Source organism: Prinia subflava, chromosome 1 (genome assembly GCF_021018805.1).
Source record: "Prinia subflava isolate CZ2003 ecotype Zambia chromosome 1, Cam_Psub_1.2, whole genome shotgun sequence".
Taxonomy (NCBI): domain Eukaryota; kingdom Metazoa; phylum Chordata; class Aves; order Passeriformes; family Cisticolidae; genus Prinia; species Prinia subflava.
This window is the reverse complement of record NC_086247.1, coordinates 117,010,687-117,029,762: the sequence shown is the minus strand read 5'-3', so window position 1 is coordinate 117,029,762 and position 19,076 is coordinate 117,010,687. Positions and strand designations below refer to the sequence as shown.

Sequence of the window (19,076 nt, the reverse complement as noted above, 5' to 3'; positions counted from 1 at the left end):
TATCCAAAAGAGGGAGGGATATTTTAGTCCATAGGTTATTCTAATATTCCTCATTTATTCCTATTTATCTGGACAGCTGAAACTCACCTAAAAGGGGCAGAGATATGTGTAATATTGTAACTTTCAGGTGCTTCTTTTTTAAATAAAATACTGACAATTTGTATTAAAATGTGCTGTATTTTTTCACTGTCCATATCAGTGTATTCAGTATTCTAAAGGAAATGATAACTTTAGTTTGCCTACAGTTACAGTTTTCAGTGCCCAGAGCTACTGGATAGTTTGATATTCCACCAAACATGGAAGGAGTTAAAAAGAAAATTGAAAGTGTTATGCACTGCAAAATGTACATAATTTCTGCAATGAGGTTTTTGGGTTTTTTTTTTTTGTTTTGTTTTTGTTGTTTTTTTTTTTTTTTTTTTTTGTTTTGTTTTGTTTTTTTGGTTTGTTTTTTTTTTTTTCCTTTTATTGTGGTTACTTGGTTTTGGGTTATTTATTTTGTGGTCGTATGAGTGGGTGGTGGGGCTTTTTTTTTTTTCTTTTCTTTTTCTTTTTTTTTTTTTTTTTTTTTTTTGTGGAGAAGGGGCAGAAAACAGCATGTAGTTGTGTTTTATTTTATTGCACTCATCCAATTTTATTAAAAACCACCAATGAACATGTGGTGTTCATGATCCCTGGGCCTGCAAAGGTGACAGTCATTATTTTGCAGGCCTCATTAGGGCAGAAGTCCCCATCATTCTACAGTGGATTCATCAAAGCTCTGCAGATGTCCCAGAAAACAAGGCTTCAAGGATTGGATGTGCTAGTTCAAATACTTTTCTTCCCTCAAAACTGTTTTGATGTTAAATTAAGTTTTTTCAGAGGTAAAGTCATACTTTATTTTCTAATGAAAAGCAGATGAGTGACATTAAAAAAAAAAAAAAAGGAAGAAAGGAAAAAGCCAAAGATAGTCAAAGAAAGGATTGAATGAGCAAAATGCTGTGGAAGATTTAAAACAACTCAGCAATTTAAGCCACTGAGGAATGCACATTGCATATTCAGTGCAAAATACTTGCACTGTCAACATCTACTGTGAAAGCTAAGTTTCAAAGAGGACCTTTTTAGGTTCTGTTTCGCCTTGGTTAACAGAACATTTATGCTGATTCTGGTGTTTCATAGAGATTAATCAAAAAAACCCCATCCTAGTGGTTGGTTGGTTAAGGTGTCTAGAATATTTTGAACAATACGAATTAACAGCTGTTCCAAAAAGATCTGGCGAGGAAATACCAACAAGAGCAGAAAAAAAATTGCCATTGAACATGCTGGTTTTGTTCTTCTTTGGGTGGGTGGATATTTATTTTTGTCAGATTAAGTGAGCTGTTATCACGATTCGTACATCTGTTTGCATCTTTGCTGTTAATTATGGTGTGATGCTAAAGTTTACATAGTTACTCACTGTTTATAGTTTTTTGGCTTGATAGTAAACATTGTTCGGTTAGCTTCTGTGACATACTGCTTCAACTCAGAGAAAAAATAAATCTCAAAAAGCTTGTGCCTATTTTTAGGAGGAAGTTCTGGATATGCTTCATTGTGGTGTGATTTAAGGCAATAAATAATAAGCATGGTGTAATTTACGGTGTTGAACATTTGTCCAGACAGCTGCATAGGAAGGGTCAAATCTTACTTCCCTAAAATAATTTTCAGTCCTTTTTTTTCGTTTGGCAACTCCTTCACAATTGTCTCTTGCATTTTCTTTGTCAATAATCTCATTTTCAGACTTTTCCTTTTTTTTTTTCTGACAGTCTCTCTGTCCTCGTATTAAATGCAAAAATATGTTGTGCCGACATTGCCTTTCTCACCAAACAGATGTGTATAGCTTATTTGGCATTGGTTTTACATTGGGAAGCTAATTGAAAGGGAGGGATTTTGTGTCATCTCCCATGTGTCCAGAGTCCCTGCAGCGGGGCAGTCTGTGGTTTGCAGGTATCCCTCCATCCTCCCAAGCCGATTTAGCTCTGGGGGCAGGTAGGGCTGGATGACTAACACAGCTGGCTCCATGCCTGTGAAACTGAGAGAGACCGCTCCTGCCATCAGATTACACTGGGCTGCCTTTGGTTCTCTGCCAGTCATATTACTCACAGAAAACAGGATAGAAAAAGAACATAAACTTCACCATAAATCTTCTCAGATTGCATTTTATGAGACTTAGGAAAAAATTTCTTTTAACCTTCCCCTCATTTCATCCTGGAGCCTCGCTGATTTCACTTTATAAATGCTTGGGTTGGCAGGTGGTCTGCACCCACTCGGTGAGTTTGGAGAGCCAGGAGGTTCAGGCCATGCAGGCTGTCCCTTTTTCAAGGGAAATATGTGGAAATGGTTTTGCTGGGCACTTGCAGGTGCATTTCTGAGTCATCCCTACAGAAAATGCTGCTCACAGCCCTTGATGCCTGCCAGTCTGCCCCGGGCCAAGCAGAGGCCGTGGCACCCAGGGCCAGCAGCCCAGCTGGGTAAATGCTTAAGCCTCAGGGATGGTAAAAACATCATGTGGTGCTCCGCAAACTGCAGGCAGCAGTTTTTTTTGGTTCTCAGGTTACTGAATATTGAAATGAGTTTAAAAGAACAATTTACCAGCCATCTACAAAGCTGTCAGTGTTAGGAGCTGTCAAGCTGTGATCCTTTCTGCTTCTCCTGGGTTCTTCTTCCTTAGGTAGGATGGGATTTGGAAACTTAAAAGGAAAATGAAATAGGTTCCTGAAATAGATCACACTAAATGTATGCAGAATCAGTTTTGAAAAATGATACATTAGTGCTGCATACATCACCATCACAATTTTTTCCTACCAAGATTGTTTCAGCCATAAATATTATTCAGCAATTGGCATACTTTCCTCACTGAGGTCTCGGCAGTGCAATTTCATGAGTATCTTTTTACAACTCAGTGCACGGATATCTCTGAAGAGTAGAAAAGCAGGCTTTCTTTCCAATTAGATCTTCAAATAGGAGTATGAGTGATATTAGAATGAATAACCAAGATTGTTTGGATATGCAGAAGAAAATCCTCTCCTGTAAAGCTGCTCTTTGGATAACTGGAATGGGTACTTTGAACTTCTGAATGATTTGAGACACGATTACCAAAGTCACAACCTCTCTCTTCATGGTCTTCTTCCCTTTTAGCTGCATTCTCTTGGTGGTTGTTTCACACTCAGTGAGCGTAAGTAAACTTTCTGGAGGAAGCAGCAGGTTGCAGTGGAAGTGTCACTGTCTTTGGCATCTGTTGCTTCTGTGCTAAGCGTTCCTTGCCTTAAACAGCCTTCTCCGATAGTGCATTTACTGTTTGGTTATTTTGGCATTAGTTAGCCCTGCCTGGGTTGTCATGGGCTTGGTTCCAGCTGTGTGATTCCTTGGTGCCAGTGTAGCTGATGAGGCGGTGACAAATGTATTATCTGGTAGATAACCTGCTTATGTTTAAATAATTAAATCTGTCTCGGTGGTAGGATCTGTAAATGCCGATTTACTAGTAAATATTTGAATACTTTTTTTTCCAGTAGGGTGAGGGCTTTCTGTAAAGGAAGTAGCCAGGGTTTATTATGTACTCTGTGTTACAGGGAGATCCCTCTTTGGGATACTGTTGTATTTCTGATAATTTCCAGAAAATAAAGGTTAGTAATGTGATAGATAAAAATGCAAACGAAACAACAAAACTCCCCAACTCCCCTCTTCTCAGCACCGCCCCTCAAAAAAAAAAAAAAAAAAAAAAAAAAAAGTGGGGGGGGGCAGCTTTTGAAATACGCCGTTTCCGTGGCGCTGACCGATGTCCCTGTGCTTTGTTTTCAGGCCGAGGAGTCGTGTAAGTGCAATGGCTGGAAGAACCCGAACCCGCCTCCCACGCCGCCGCGGGCCGAGCTGCAGCAGGCCGCGGTGAGCCTGGCCGAGCCGTGCCGCAGCTGCAGCCACGCGCTGGGTGAGCCCCCGCCCGCCCCAGGGCGCCTCAGGGCGCCTCCGGGCCTAGCGACGGCGCTGACCGCTGCGCGAAAATGTCAACACTTGGGCTCAAATATGGCTCATGTTTGAGAGATATGTGTGGTGTGGAAATGGCCTAAAACTAGTTTTAAAGAAATTCAGCTGAGGTGCAGTTTCTAACAGCAGCGACATTCAAAGTTGTTAAAATGTAAAAGCACCATTAAGCTACCCATAACAATTTTAATACTTTGTGTTCCATATGCCCCAACCTGACATGGTTTTATCTGCCAGCTGCCTTCTTCACAAGGTGAATTACTTTCTCCCACAGACTGTATTATGTTTCCTTACTATAAAATATTCTTGAACATGGCTAAAGCAGGTACTCCTACCTACAGAAAGAACCACGTCTTATGTGTCACAGAAAATAAAACAAGGGTTGTACATCTTAGCATGGTCTAAATTATTGTGCAGACAGCTTGCGTGTCTTGGAAGCAACTGCTCAAAATCTACCGTTGCATACTGTTGTGGTTTTTGGTTTTGTTTTTCAGACTTAGAATAAATAACAATTTGTTACCCACATAGCCTGAAAAACAGTGCTGAATCACTGTATCATTATTTTAAGAATTTGTACTTGTCCAAAATAAAAGCTGATTCTTTTGTTTCTGTGTATATCAGAATCACAGAATAGTTTGATTTGGAAGGGACTTTTTAAAGATCATCTAGTCCAGCCTGTCCCTTCAGGGATGCTTTCTGGTAGATTGGGTTGCTCTGAGCCCCAGCCAACTTGAACTTGAATATTTGAAGGGATGGGGTATCCATCACTTCTCTGGGCAACTGGTTCCAGTATCCTAGCACCCTCATCATGAAAAAACCTTTTTCTGATATGTGATCTAAACCAATCTAAAGCCACCACCCCTTGCCCTGTCACTATATGTCCTTGAAAAAGTTCCCCTTTGGCTTTCCTGGGAGCCACCTTTGGGTCCTGGAAGGCTGCTCTAAGATCTCCCTGGAGCCTTCTCTTCTCTAGTCTGACAACCCCACACTCTCAGCCTGACTTCATAGGAGAGGTGCTCTAGCCCTCAGATCACCTTCTTTGCCCTCCTCTTGACTTGTTCCATCATAGATCCACATCCTTCTTAGCAAATACTGAACAAAAATTCAGCTAAAATAAAATTCACAACTAATTGAAAAGAAACAGTTACTATTTAAATTTTGTTGCTGCCCAAAACTTAGGACAATGAAAAAAAATAGAAAAAGAGAAATTTGAAACCTTTACAATAGATCATTTATTATTTTACCTTTGAAAAAAAAAGTTCTTTTAATGGAATACCTTTTTCCTATTTTTTTGCATAGGATTTATTTTTATTTCTGCTCTCCTCTTTTTTATACTCTCATTACCTGTGATTTATTTCTAGGCTTTTCAGCAGATTTTTTTCCTGATATTCCAAATCTCTGAGTTTGCTTCCAAGAGGAGATTAATAAATGCATAGTATCACAGAAAATTCAGTCACTTTAGCCAAGTTAGTTTCAACTTTTCATCACACAGCTTCTCTGTGCTGCTTCTGTTTGTGTAATTAGGGTGGCTTGTGTGCTTGTGTTACCCATCCCTTTCAATCCTGGCCTTTGAAGAAAGAGCTTTTTCTTATTTTTCTTTTTTTTAAACTTGCAAGATGTGCCTGTCAGTTCCCTGTTCTTCAGCAGAATTTGTGGATGCTTTGTATTTTGTAGGTAAACTCAGCTCTTCTAAATGCTGGGCCTGATTTTGTTCTATTAAAAAATATTCAACCATTCTTTAGCTAGGGAACCCGGGGAAACCAGTACTGTAAAACCAGCAAAAGTATTCTATCAAGAAACTGTATTTTTATTTACTGCTCTTTTAGAAAAGACGTCTTCTGACTGCAGCTAATGAGGAAGATGTTTCATTTAAAATAACAGAAATGAGTTGCTGTGTGCTTCCTCATACTACTGGAAAAATATGTCTTTCAGCTGTGTTTTTCAAGATAATTTTCCTATTCATCTCCTCTAAATTAGTGTGTTTCTGCTGAATACCTTTAAAACCAGATTTACCACAAGGTGCGTGGGCTTCACATGAGCTGTGCTGCTTTTCCTTCTCTTCAGAAAGCCATTGAAGTAGCAATGTAGAAATTCCTGTGCTGGTCAAACCTGTACCTGATGTAAAATGTAGGATTTTTTTTCCTATAATTTCTTTTTTTTCATCCAGAGGTAATCCTCCATACTGTCTTGCTTGAGGTGTCTCTTTTTGGAGGTATGGTTTGATCTTCAAGCCAGTGCACCTTTTGGTGCATAAATCTATTTGATTGTGTGTATTATTGTCTACTTACCTACACCTTATATATATCCTTTTAGTGCTCATCCCCACAGTTTGGCTCAATGTAGTTGTTTTAATGAATATTTCTTTTATTTGGAAGATATATTTTTTAACACTGCAGCTGGATTAGATGCTGGGACAATTCACTGTCCAACAGCCACAAGCCCACGTGTTGCATAGTCAGAAATTCTTGTCCTTTCTATTTGATTGTTTCTCCTGTGTTGCAGGGTGCATTTTTTTAATTGGTAAACATTGTCACTCTTGAATCACTTCTAAAACTAGTTAATTAATGTGCTAATACTCCATATGCACATTCAGTCTCTTTTTTTCCCCATCACTGTCTTCAGTTCCTGCTGTGCACCTTCACGTAGCATATTTGGGTATTTCTTGGTTTTAGTGTTTTGAGATAGGCTGTGGACACCCTCCTCTTTAATCTGCTTTTTCACTATTCCTAATTTGTGCACTCCACTGCTTACTTGCTCAAGTTTCAGGTCTTCCTATCTCTGAGTCTTGTTCTTTCTGCTCGCTTTTTTTGTGCATGATCTAGCAACCTATACATGTGATATTTAAATTTTTTTTTCAGGCATAACAGCAACTGAAGAAGGGTGCACCAATTGGGCAGTGCATGTGATTGGCACTGTGTAACTCTAGTCGAGAGTGGTGCAGTATTTGATGTCAGTGTACTAAAGCTTTAATTTTAATCAAACACTTAGTAATGGCCACAGAGTTTGGGAACAGGCTGTGAACACCTGAAGAAAGATAGTTTGTTGGCCTGGTGTATAAACACTAGTGTCTCTTTGGTAAATACATGCTGGTAATACACTTTTTTAGATTCACAGTATGGGTAATAATTCTCTAGTTTAATAAAATGTTTAAACACCACTAAGTAGTCAAGGTTCAGTATTGTTATGGAAACTGCATAGAAATGGCTTCTTATACTGATGTTTTATTCATTTGTTGAAGGCAAGGTTTCTTTGGTATGTTATCTGTTTCTAATGCAAAACTCCTCTAGGAGGATATTTATTACTTGCAAATGATCAGGACAAACTGCTGGGAATATTAACCCTTCATTCTTGTCTTAAGGAGAGAAGTTAAATAATTTTAATCCTCCCAGAATACTGAATATTTATCCTCAAAGGAAGCTCGTGATGGCCGTGTGCCTAAAACACTATTCTAAATTTTCATTTAAGTGGAAACAGTTGCTGACATATTTTTAAAGTTCTGCATTACAGTGTACTTTTTACTTGAAGCCAAATAAAGGTATTGAGTTTAAATGTTTTGGTAGCATACTAAACTTCTCAAAACAAACCATCTTTGCTGGGTGGCCAGTAAATGTGACTGTTTTCAAGTCAAGTGTTATTTTGTCTCACTAGCTCCCCAACTAAGGAGTCAGATTTCTGTTGAAAAAAATGTGTTAATCTTAAGAAGTAAATATAGATAAAATTTATTAAAATATAGAATATAAAAAGTAATATGCCTGAAGTTAAAAGTATTTTTCTTATTCTTTGAAAGGATATTTTCTTGTCCTTTCAGAGGAAAGGATATGCATACCATCTACATTGGCCTGGAGTCAGCCAAGATCATTGCATTTTGTAATGCTAATATCTTCTTTCTGGGAGCTGAATTTTTGTTTTACACTGCCTTCCTTCTTCCTGGGGCCGGTCATTCAAGCCAGCTTGAAATGAATGTCCCGCTTTACAGGGAGAAACCTCAAGCTTTTGAAAATTACAGATGTGGAACTGTATTTACCTTTGGAGATGATAAAAGGGAATTTGTCACTTGGAAATTGCGGCGTGTGCAAACTTCTGAACAAAAGAGCACATACAGTCTATAAAATCTCTGTTAATATAGTGTGCACAAAGCACAGTTTGATCTTACATGATAGGAAAGCAAGGGACTTAGCCAATAAAGCCCAGTTTAAAACAAAAAGGCATTTTTCTAAACTGGGTTTTTTTCAGTCTTCACAAAATAAGGTGCTACTTACATCTGGATTACATAATTTATGGAAATTATGGATTTATTTTCTTAAGGCAAGAAACCTTGTCTCAAAGACATAGATCCAGGACAAAAATGTGTGTAGTTAGTTAATAGTGCCACATATTAATGCAAGCAAGATTTATGTAGATGCTTTAAGTGTTAAAGGATGATGTGATTCCAACCAGCTGCCATTCCTCTGCTGTGGAAGTTACCACCCCTGGTCAACCTTTACAAACTACTCTGGTGTGACACAGGTTTCAGTTACCTCTGATGTGTTCTGTTTAAGTAGGTTATTACAGGATCACTGCCTTTGCAGTTAAGGCTTCGTTGGAGATATCATGGCCTATAGTAGTGCTATGGGTTCTCTCAGTAGCCTTTTACAAGTTTGGGTTTTTATTTTGTTTAGCTGCTCATGTTTCTCACCTGGAGAATGTGTCTGAAGAAGAAATGAACAGGCTCCTGGGGATTGTATTGGATGTGGAGTATCTGTTCACCTGTGTCCACAAAGAAGAGGATGCAGACACCAAGCAAGTTTATTTCTACCTTTTCAAAGTAAGCTGAACTTGTGGAGTATCTTCTCAGATTTTTCACTTTCTCACACATGAGCCAATTTCATTGCTGCTCGGGCGTGCACTGACTTTATCTGCCCAGACAGTTTTTCTCTAGGATGATGCTCTACTGAGTAACCCTGGACTGGACATTCTGGTACTTGCAATGTACTGATTCTTATTCCAAAAGTCATCTAGATGGTTGAGGAACTGACCCTGAGTCCCATGTATAAACTGCAACCTTCTTCACTGAAAAAACAGTCAGTTGACATGAGTTGTCACTTAGCTGCCTGCATTTCCTCAGAGGAGTCTCTTGTACACATTTCAGAGAAGGTGATTTCACAGTGAAGTTTAGTAATTACAGCTTCAGATGATTAAACAAGCAGATCTATAGCCAGGAGAATTTCAACCCTGCTCACAGTGTGTTGTGCCCTTGTGACTTCCATTGATTCTGTGTATGAAAATATACTAACTTTTAAAAAATTGTGTCTTTTTAACAGCTTTTGAGGAAGTGCATTTTACAGATGGGAAAACCTGTGGTAGAAGGATCTTTGGAAAGTCCTCCATTTGAGAAACCTAGCATTGAACAGGTAAAGGGTCAAAATGTGGGTTTCATTGGTGTGTGGTGGGGTTTTTTGCTTGTTTCTTTACTTATTTTTAGATTTTATTTTGGTGGGGGTTTGGAGGCTTTGTTTGTTCTGAGATTTTTTGCGGTTTGTTTTTCTTTTTGTAAATGCAAGCACTGGTTTTGAAAATAGGGCATTTTTTTAGGCACTTTGTAGATGTTTCTGTGTTCTGCTTAGGACAAAATGGGGCTATAGGAGATTGCTGTTGGTTCTCCTTTTAGTGTTTGTACAATAGTTACATTATTTAACTTCTCATCATTGGTCTTATGCTTTAATGAAACTGACTTTTTTTGTGGGTTTAGAGAATTAACTTGAAATGCTACTTTTATGTTGGCAGTTCTAATCTTTCTTTGTTTCAAGTGATGAAAAATGCTGTTGAAGTTTTGAAATCCAATATTAAAATGACACTCGCCTTCTGTATATGAAGAAAAATGTTACAGTCCAATTCAGTGAGATCATAGCTGTCTCTTTCAAAGGGTACACAAGAAAAAAACAAAGCTGAAACCAAAGAATAATTGAGGCTTGTGTGACTCTCAGTAGATAAAGAACATATGACAGGTTCAGTTTTTGGTTAAGCAAGCTCCTAAGAATGCAATTCTGGCAGACAAGTGGGCCCATGATCTGCAGTGAGGCTGTGCAGAGGCTCACATACCTCGCTGAAACAGGAGCTCGATGTTTTCCCCACCGTGGATGAATGGATGTTCTATTGTTAAACAGGATAACTTAAATGTGAAGACTGTTGTGTGTAGTAGTTATTTCTTTGCAACTCTCACTTCTTATCGTTAAGGAAGATCAAACCACTTTATTGCTGAATTTCTGAGAAGTCTTCCATTTAAGTTCTCCTTAGTTTTAATATAAACAATAAATGTGTATATAATCCCCCTAGGCTCCTAATCCTTAAAATACACTATTAAAAAGGTTTTGTACAATGCAATTTTTTGTCAAATTCTTCATAAAGTTCAAGTTGCTTAAGAAAATAGAGCATAGAGATTAAAGGGTAATTCTTCTTACAGCTTATTTTGAAATAATGTTCCCTTAAAAAAAGACCAATATTTTCAATTCTGTTTTTAGCAGCTCAGCCATTCAATGAAACAAAATTATTTTCTAAGCACTAGTATGATAATGGATTTATAAAATATGTATTGCAGCACTTTTAGTCCCCCATTTTAATCATGTTCAGTTGATTTTTCTTCAAACTGGACAGTGTCCAAAGTGCCATGAGGAGACATGATTGTGAAGTATTAAGACTTCTTGAAGAAATAATGTCATTTGTAGACATAAACTGAAGTAGAAGTCCATAAGCCTTAATCTATTACTGAAAAGTAGCTGGAAAGTTTTGAGGGTGATAGTTGATTTATGTATAGATGAAAGCCTACTAGAACTTTCTGTGTTCACTGACTTTGAGAAGGAAGGAAAAAAGGATTTTTTTCTTCTTTCCCTTTACATCAGCTGCTGAAAGGTTAAAAATACCTGGATGTACCTCCTGCTGTGTACACAGGTACCAGCCTGTGCCACCTGCATAAGTAGCTGAGCAAGGAGTTGATGGTCTCTGATATTTCTTTTCTTTCCCACACAATGCGAGTTCATGATAAACATAAAGTGAGGAATGTTTGAGGATGCTCCTATAAAAATTATGGCTAAATTATTAAACAGAATTTTCTTACTTTTTCAGGGTGTGAATAATTTTGTGCAGTACAAGTTTAGCCACTTACCCTCGAAGGAAAGGCAAACAATAGTGGAACTGGCTAAAATGTTTCTGAACCGCATTAACTACTGGCACCTGGAGACACCTTCTCAGCGAAGACTGAGATCACCCAATGATGATATTGCGGGGTATAAAGTGAATTATACCAGGTAATGCTGCTTCTGCTTGTCCTCCTTACGAATAGGCCACGTATAAACTTCAGGAGTACACTGGTATCTCAATGCCACAGATGGACCTTGTGAATTCTTGCAGCCGTGGATTTAGCATGAAAACCTAAGGGTTTTAGTGAGGCTTTATCAGTTTCATGTACATCCTTGGGTCTTGAGAGATATGCTTTATCAGCCAAGAACGGGGTGTAGAGGCTGGAACACTTGTATCTAACAATGCTTTTGCAAGGTCTGTGTTTGTGAAGTGCTATCTGTCTTCTTAAGATATGAGCCTCATGTATGAGCCTATTTATTATTCAACTTAAAAAGAGAGAAGATACATTTAGCAGTAAAGCATCACTGTTTGAAACCAAATCACAAAGGAGTTGAAGAATCTAACTAATTTTGCTAGTGCTTGAATGCTAAATGGGGAGCAGATATTACTAGGTTCCTTAAAATTATAGTTCTTGTTATGACCATTTAATGCATTACTAGAATTCAAAGGAATAACTTAGTCGCTGGAGGATGAAGAGGTAGGATAAAATGACGTATCTCTATTTATTTTCTTTTTCTCACAAGAGTAGTGCAGTGCCTTTTTCAGTGAGCACAGTGAGAGCAGTTCAGGGTCCTGCCGGTCAGGCAGCAGGTCGTTAACCTCTGTCAGCACTCTGTTCTCAGAAACATCCCTGCTGGCCGAGGGTGAGCACCACCTTCTGGCTGCTGTCCTGGTGGCCTTTCCTCTCACACAGCTCCTCTCCACGAAGGAGAGCAGCAGCAAACTTGGTGTGAGTTGAGACTCTGGCTAGTGACAGAGCAGACTACCCTGTGTCTGACCCAGATGTCCTGTCACCTTGAATAACTCACGTAAAGGGCACTTATAACCCACGGTGCTCTTAACACCACTTTTGGTGGGTGTTTGACGTCCACTTGTTTGTGATAACCAATGTCAGCCAGGGGTGGTAGGAGTTAAATCTTACTAGAAATCAATAACTCACTGGTTCTGGTTGATGGCTTTTTGTTGCTAATTATTTTGTCACTTGTGTTTTCTCAACTGTCCTGCCCACAGTCCCTAAGGTCCCCCCTGTCCCAAGAGCTCTTCCCATCTCTCAGCTGTCATTGTGAGCTTCTCTCCTCTGTGTTGTCCGAGGCATTGCTCGGGGTGCTGCTGTGCACCACAGGCACACCTGAATTTTAGCAGTCACCAATTTCATTTGAGAACCTGAGGATTTGAATGAAACTGTATCAGAGTTTCACATGCATTCTTGTGTTTTGAGAGCTGTGCTTTATCAGCCAAGAACAGGGAGTAGAAGTCTGTGAACAGCTCTATCTCACACCTCTTTTGCAACTCACGTTTGCAAAGATTAAGGCTCAAGAGTTTGGGAGAACATTTCGAGACAGGCTGTACTTTGGGTCTGGATGAGGAAATGTGTGCAGGATCCAGCACAGTATGTTTGCATCCAATTCCTAATATTTTCATTGCTGGAGCTTTCGTAATGATTATGGTCTGATTCTGCTAAAGCTCCAGATACCAGTGACTGGTCACTTACACACAGATATCAAAATCTTGTTTATAAGATAAACAGATATTGTGATCTACATTGGCATGGTACTCCTGAGTTGTCCCTTCGGTACGATAATCTCTTTTCCTAGAAAAGAAACATGACATGCTGTAATTTTTCTTAGTGCAAAGTTTATTATGGATGGAGATACTAGTAATGAAAGAGTAACAAGTCAGAATATAATGACAAGAAGCCAAAAGGTGGAAAACCAGGGCAGGAATCCAATTGGATTGGGATGGAGCTAGTTAAAAGTGTCACCCATTTGGCCTCTTTGTGGGGAAAGATAGAAGAGGGTAACTGCAGTCAGTGGCAGGAGATGTGAGAGGATGATTGAATAAGAGAGAATTCTCTCTGTGGAGAGAATCCCTGACATACCCATGAATTTTCTGTAATCTATATTTATTGTCTGGAACAAGAGCACTTCATGTAAACTAGACTGCAGAGAAAAAGAATGTATGTAAACTCAAAAGTACTTGGTTGTCATTTCTGTGAAAAACTGATCAGTATAAATGCTGCTTAACTCTGTCCAGCCTTGAAGTGGAACTGATTTATGCAGTCATATAGCTCTCAGCTGCATTATAAATGATGTGGGTAGTGGTTTTATTGCACTGACATATGCTAGATGGTGATAATTATCTGGCTTTTTTCCTCTTTACAGGTGGCTTTGTTATTGCAATGTCCCTCAATTTTGTGACAGTCTACCTCGGTATGAAACCACCCAGGTTTTTGGTAGGACATTGCTTCGCTCTGTTTTTACTGTAATGAGACGACAACTGCTGGAGCAGGCCAGGCAAGAAAAAGACAAGCTTCCTCAAGAGAAACGAACACTAATCCTCACTCATTTTCCAAAGTAAGGGGTCACAGTGTGTCTACATTCAAAGTTAACCGGTAACTTCATTGTGGGAAGGGAGAAATAACCTGCAGATTAAAATAATTTATCTTTTTATTCAGTAGCAACTGGATACTGCAGTTTTCTTTACTGCCATAAATTAGTGTATAATAGTGAACAAAGTAGTCATCCCACCCCTAGAAGAGATGGGTTTATTAGAGAGGCGTCAGTATAGAACTGCATCATTGAATCCTAAACTCATAAATTTCATGCTGAGTATCTTTTCCAGTGCTGGAATGTTGATGACAGTCTCTCACAATAAAACAGCAATAATTACCTATAGGGGTGTTGAAACATGCTCAACTTTCACAGTCCATAATTTCAAAATTTTTACTGGTGGTAAAGAGGGGTAATAATGATGACAGGATCATTCTTTGTAATGGATTCCTGTTAAAATAGTGTATCACTTTAAAAATATCCTTATTTTGCAAGGGTAGTTTGGTTCTCCAAGTCATACTTTAAAAGCCTGTCCCTCCTAACAGCAAATGAACTGAAGCTATAGAGGATCTGGTGGCACTGATGCTGTCTATACAAGCTACTGTGTCGGGCCAGAAGATGGGTTAGAGCTCAGGGGAATGAAAAACAACAGGGACTTTCCTAAGCTGAGTAGAGGCAGGATTTGTTGCTCCTACAACAAATTTATTTTAGCACTTTGAAAAACGTACACTGTCTTTGGGGTAGATTGTTATGGATACAGGAATGTCTGTGCATGTCTGGGAACAGGATCATGGTGTGGCCCTGAAACAGATATAAAAAAGGTCTTGACACCCCATTGATGCAAAGAGCAGATTTGTGGAGGAAGTAGGTGTGCATATGCCCCTGTTTTCAGTGCCTTTTAAAGCCTTTTGCAGTACTTTGAAAAGCATTATTATTCACTGCAATTCCTTTTGATATTCTGCTGGGGAAAAAAAGACAAGTACTGTTTGCAGATGATCTGTGGGAAGTATGAATAACGTTTTAAATCTTCCATGGGCTGTACTTATCTGAAGCATTTGTCTTTCCTCTGGCATTGTGCTGAGTGAACCCCCGCAGAGGACCTGTGTCTCAGGGCATGGAGCCTGGCATGTCTCAGGGCATGGAGCCTGGCATTGGCACAGGGCTCCCCTCTGCCCTGGGCTCTCCTTTTGGGCAAAGGGAGCACTCGTGGGTTGTGTCTATGCATGCCTAGGAAGTTGTCACTAAAGGGGATGAAGGCAGGGCCTCTGTGCTGCCCGGAAGTGGAGCTTTGGCTAAAGCTGAATTTGTCCTTCTGCTCTATCATAGATGGTCAGGTCACTGTTACAAACTTTTTAGCCATTATCACCTCTATAGACAACAGCAAAAACTGCACATTGCTTAGATATGGCTGTCCTATATATACAGTACAGAGTCTAGCCTCATCCTGAAAATCCCTATCCTGTTCAATGAAGTTTTGCTCAACAGTCCTGTTGGTTTCAGCTGAACAGTTTCTATACATATAAACTTCATATACAGAAACTCCAGAGAGTAGAAATGTGCCATGTCAGCTTCTGGTCTGAAAACCCTTTTTGTGCAACATAGGATAAGCAGCTGTCTTGCTGCTGGGAGGGAATTGGTGTATTAGCCCTGAGAGGGTGAATGTGCTGGAGAGTCTGGTCTGTGGAATATAATAATGCTAAGAGGTTTAAAATTGTGCTGTTTCTGTAACTGTACCAAAGTAAGGTGAAAAATACTGTTATGCAACCACAAAAATGTTACAGTTGGACACTTAAAGGAATGAAAATATCTTCCTAAAAGCATTGTTAGTAACACTGGGATTTTATCAGACAGAAAGCAAATGCAAGTGCAGAATACTGGTTTATCAGAACAGACGTATTTTGCCATCACTGTAAAACATTAATCAACTCATAGCTTTCTCATTAGTGGAGTTTTGATCTGTAGAAGTAGTTTGTCTTTTTCTGCACTTGCAAATTAGATTAACTATTGCTTGTAATCAGAGGTAAGGTTTAATTAGTGAAAGCGCTCTACTGAATTAGGATACTTTGTGTCTACTCTGGCTCGTGATTTTTGCATGTGTGGAGGTTTTTTTTAACAGCATTGGTCAACAGCATTTTCTTATTGATTTAGTAAATGTTTTTAATTTAAAAACATTGCAAGTGCTTATTTTGAAAAAGAACCTGTTTTGAGTGATCCCATTAGTTGATATTTTGCCTGGTTTTGTGCCTAGGTTTCTGTCTATGCTGGAAGAAGAGGTGTACAGCCAGAATTCTCCCATTTGGGATCAGGATTTCATGGTGTCTAGTTCCCGAACTGGCCAGCTGGGGATCCAGACAGGTAATTTGCATTTAGTGCTGGGTAGCACAAATGAAAACTGCATGATTTAGGACTTATGTGGGGCTTTTAAATATATATATATATATATATATTAGAGGGAGAGAGATGCTAGTCTGTGACCTTTTAAAATAATAGTTTCATTCTCTTAATTGGTGAAACAATTTCTCCCTTTAATGAATTTGATTTATCCAACCAGTCTTAGAGCACTATAAATAGGACAGATGAAGCTGAATGATGAGATTTTGCTTTTCAATGGAGCCCTACATAAAACCTTTTCATGAAGCTAAATGCCAGCAGGCTTGGCAGGTGCTTGAAGGAAGTTTGTTTTCTTAGCTTCTGCTCAGCACTGCAAACTAACAAAGCCTGATGTTTGCAATCCCTGTTATCCAGCAGTCCCTCTTTAGGTAGAATTTAGTTTAGAAAAATAGACTGAGATAAAGCTTTCATGTCTCTATTTGTGAACTGGTGGCATTGCTCTGTTGCACAGTGTTCACAACATGTTATTTTTTGGGTGGTGGGTGTCCATCTTTGTGACCAGAGCACCAGAATGGGTTCCATGACCTGATTTTTTTGTGTTTGTTTTTTATGTCATTGCAGTTATCAGTCCACCTCCTGTTGCAAGATCTGTTGCATACAGTGCAAGTCCTTCATCTCTGGAGCAATCCAACAGTGGGAATATGAGTCCAGCTTGTAAAGTTTCTTCTGCCCTTGACCCAAACTTAGGTAATGGAGAAGGAGCCTTGCCTTTTGACTTCTGTTGATATTATCAGTAGTTGCAGTATGTGGTAATCTTTGTCTTCACTCTACATTAGCAAACTTGAGGTGTTTTTGCTGAAAGATTTGCACACACATACCTTTTTCTCCACTGTGGTAATGTTTAACTAACAGAAATGGCAACTGTATTTGCAAAGAACCCCAATTGGTTTGTTTAAATTAAATTAAGATGGGGAAAGGTCTGCTGGTGTCAGAGGTTTTTGAAAAATACTTTTCTTGGAGTATTCTATTATAAGCCATGAGGAGATGTTTGATTTAGATAATGGCCAGAGTAGAAGGGGTCATCACATTTGGGGTTTTTATTCTTTCAAGGTACTGAAAATGCATATGTTTGAGCAGTGAAGAAAAATACAGACACACCAATCAGGTTAAATTTAAAACCTGAATGCGGCTAGGTAAAAAAAAAAAAAAAAAAAAAAAAACAACCAAAAAACCTTGTAAGAAAAAGTTGGTGGATGCATAAATTCTCCTAATAAATCCTTTTTCATACACCGCAGGATTAATGAGCCTGTCAAGAGAGGTTGCTAGGTCAGAGAAGTGATCCCAAGCTTATGTAAAGTGAGTCCTCGAGGAATGGGAAAATCTAAAACCAAAGTGATTTTTTTAGTCTCAGTGAAAGTTAGTCTTAGATTTTTAGTCTGCAGAGAAACTTAGGGCAGCTCCGAAATGGCAGTTTTCTTTAAGGTCATTTCTCAATTTGTCCCTCAGAAGTGGGAATGAATAGGATGATGAGTGGGATAATCCTGAGCTAGCAGCTGGATCTCTGTTATTGTACCTCTGCTAGTACTTGGTGGACTGTTCTTCTGTGAATTTAACTAGTGTTTTTGCTAAATAATGCATGTGGCTCTGCAGTCAGTAGGACAGTTAATAATTAATATGGTATATTTTGATTTGGAAATTTTATGTGGATTTTCAAATTTTTCAAACTGTATGTGCTGCTTGGTTTACAGAAGAAGTCAAAGAAATATATAATGGATACTTAGTTCCAGTGAATCCTAAAAGGGAGATTTCATGTTATACAGAAATAGGCACTGCAATTTGTGTATTGGGCACTGACCTTCCAAGACAGCTGCACAGAGGCTCCATGCAGAGGATTTTGAAGCAAAAAGAAAAAGCAAATAGTTTGACTGTGAATTCACAGAGGTATAGTAGAAGGCGATGTATATTTTTCCTGCTTCATGCTGATAGCCCAGTGCAAAGCAAAAATTGAGAAGTGATAAATATTTTTCAGATTTCATTTATTTCTCTTTGTCTGTGGGGATAAAAAAACCTAAAACCAAACCAAATAAACTCAACCTCAAACTTGTTGTATAAACTACAGGATATGACAGAAGTGCTAGACTTCATAGTGCTAGTCTGTGACAGTTTGGTTATTTCTAATTTGTCAGAGTTTTGTTTTACAGGGGAGAAGAGAAAAAATAATGAACCCTATTCTCTGGAGGACTCTAAAAGACCAAGGGTTGTAGGAGATATCCCTATTGAGTTAATCAATGAAGTAATGTCAACAATTACAGATCCTGCAGCAATGCTTGGGCCAGAGGTGAGATATAGACTTGGTGTTGCAAATGGTCTGTTTGTGAATGGTCTGTTTTTAGTAAATGTTCCACATGGATAGAATGTGATGAGCTGAGAGTCCTGTCAAGAAAAATAGACTTTGAATGAGCACAATCAGGTGAACAAAAAATAATGGTGAAATACATCATTAACATGAAGAATAGTTCTACAAAATTTTTAATGCATTGTGTACAGTTAGAAAAGAGACTTGTAAACTATTGATAGTAAAAATCTCAGGTTCTCCTGCAAGGTGCTTTTGTTACAGAACAGTTCCAGAGTATGCTTTTTTATTGCTAATTATAGACACAGCTCATAAGATAAGGTTAAATAGGGTTCAAGAATTGCAGCAGAATGAAAGATGTGAAGTTAAAACCTCTCTCTAGTGCAGAAACTGATCTAAACAGTTACTTGCTCTGTCTTCCCCAGTTGCTCTTTTTTTCGGCTAGAAGAAGAAAACAAGCAGAATTGCAGAATTGTGCCACGTACAGAATTGCACTTTTTTTTCCCTTGGCTGGCTTTTCCTCCTTCTGTTCTCTCTGCCAGGCTATGTTTTGCCAGCAGCTCATTTGCCAAGATTTAGCTAGAAACTGATGAAGATTTGGAACCACCTACATTTCTTATTCAAACTATATACTGTGACTGATGGCTCTGCATATTACAAATGCTGTGCCAGCCTGGCTGTTGGGGCTGGCAGTGACTAGAAACTCAGCAGCCAAACTTTGCTCAAAAAAGTAAACAGTA

General features: G+C 38.8%; 1 protein-coding gene across 2 annotated transcripts in view; it reads left to right on the top strand.

Moving 5' to 3' along the window:
• Positions 1–19,076, top strand: part of KAT2B (lysine acetyltransferase 2B) — a 39,823-nt gene that overhangs the window by 5,048 nt on the left and 15,699 nt on the right. For both annotated transcript variants that reach the window (XM_063409091.1, XM_063409100.1), the window contains exons 2-9: positions 3,811–3,937; positions 8,649–8,794; positions 9,291–9,380; positions 11,089–11,270; positions 13,485–13,676; positions 15,901–16,007; positions 16,605–16,730; positions 18,185–18,321. In XM_063409091.1, the coding sequence (XP_063265161.1) occupies positions 3,811–3,937; positions 8,649–8,794; positions 9,291–9,380; positions 11,089–11,270; positions 13,485–13,676; positions 15,901–16,007; positions 16,605–16,730; positions 18,185–18,321 (1,107 nt within the window). The remainder of the gene's footprint in view (positions 1–3,810; positions 3,938–8,648; positions 8,795–9,290; positions 9,381–11,088; positions 11,271–13,484; positions 13,677–15,900; positions 16,008–16,604; positions 16,731–18,184; positions 18,322–19,076) is intronic.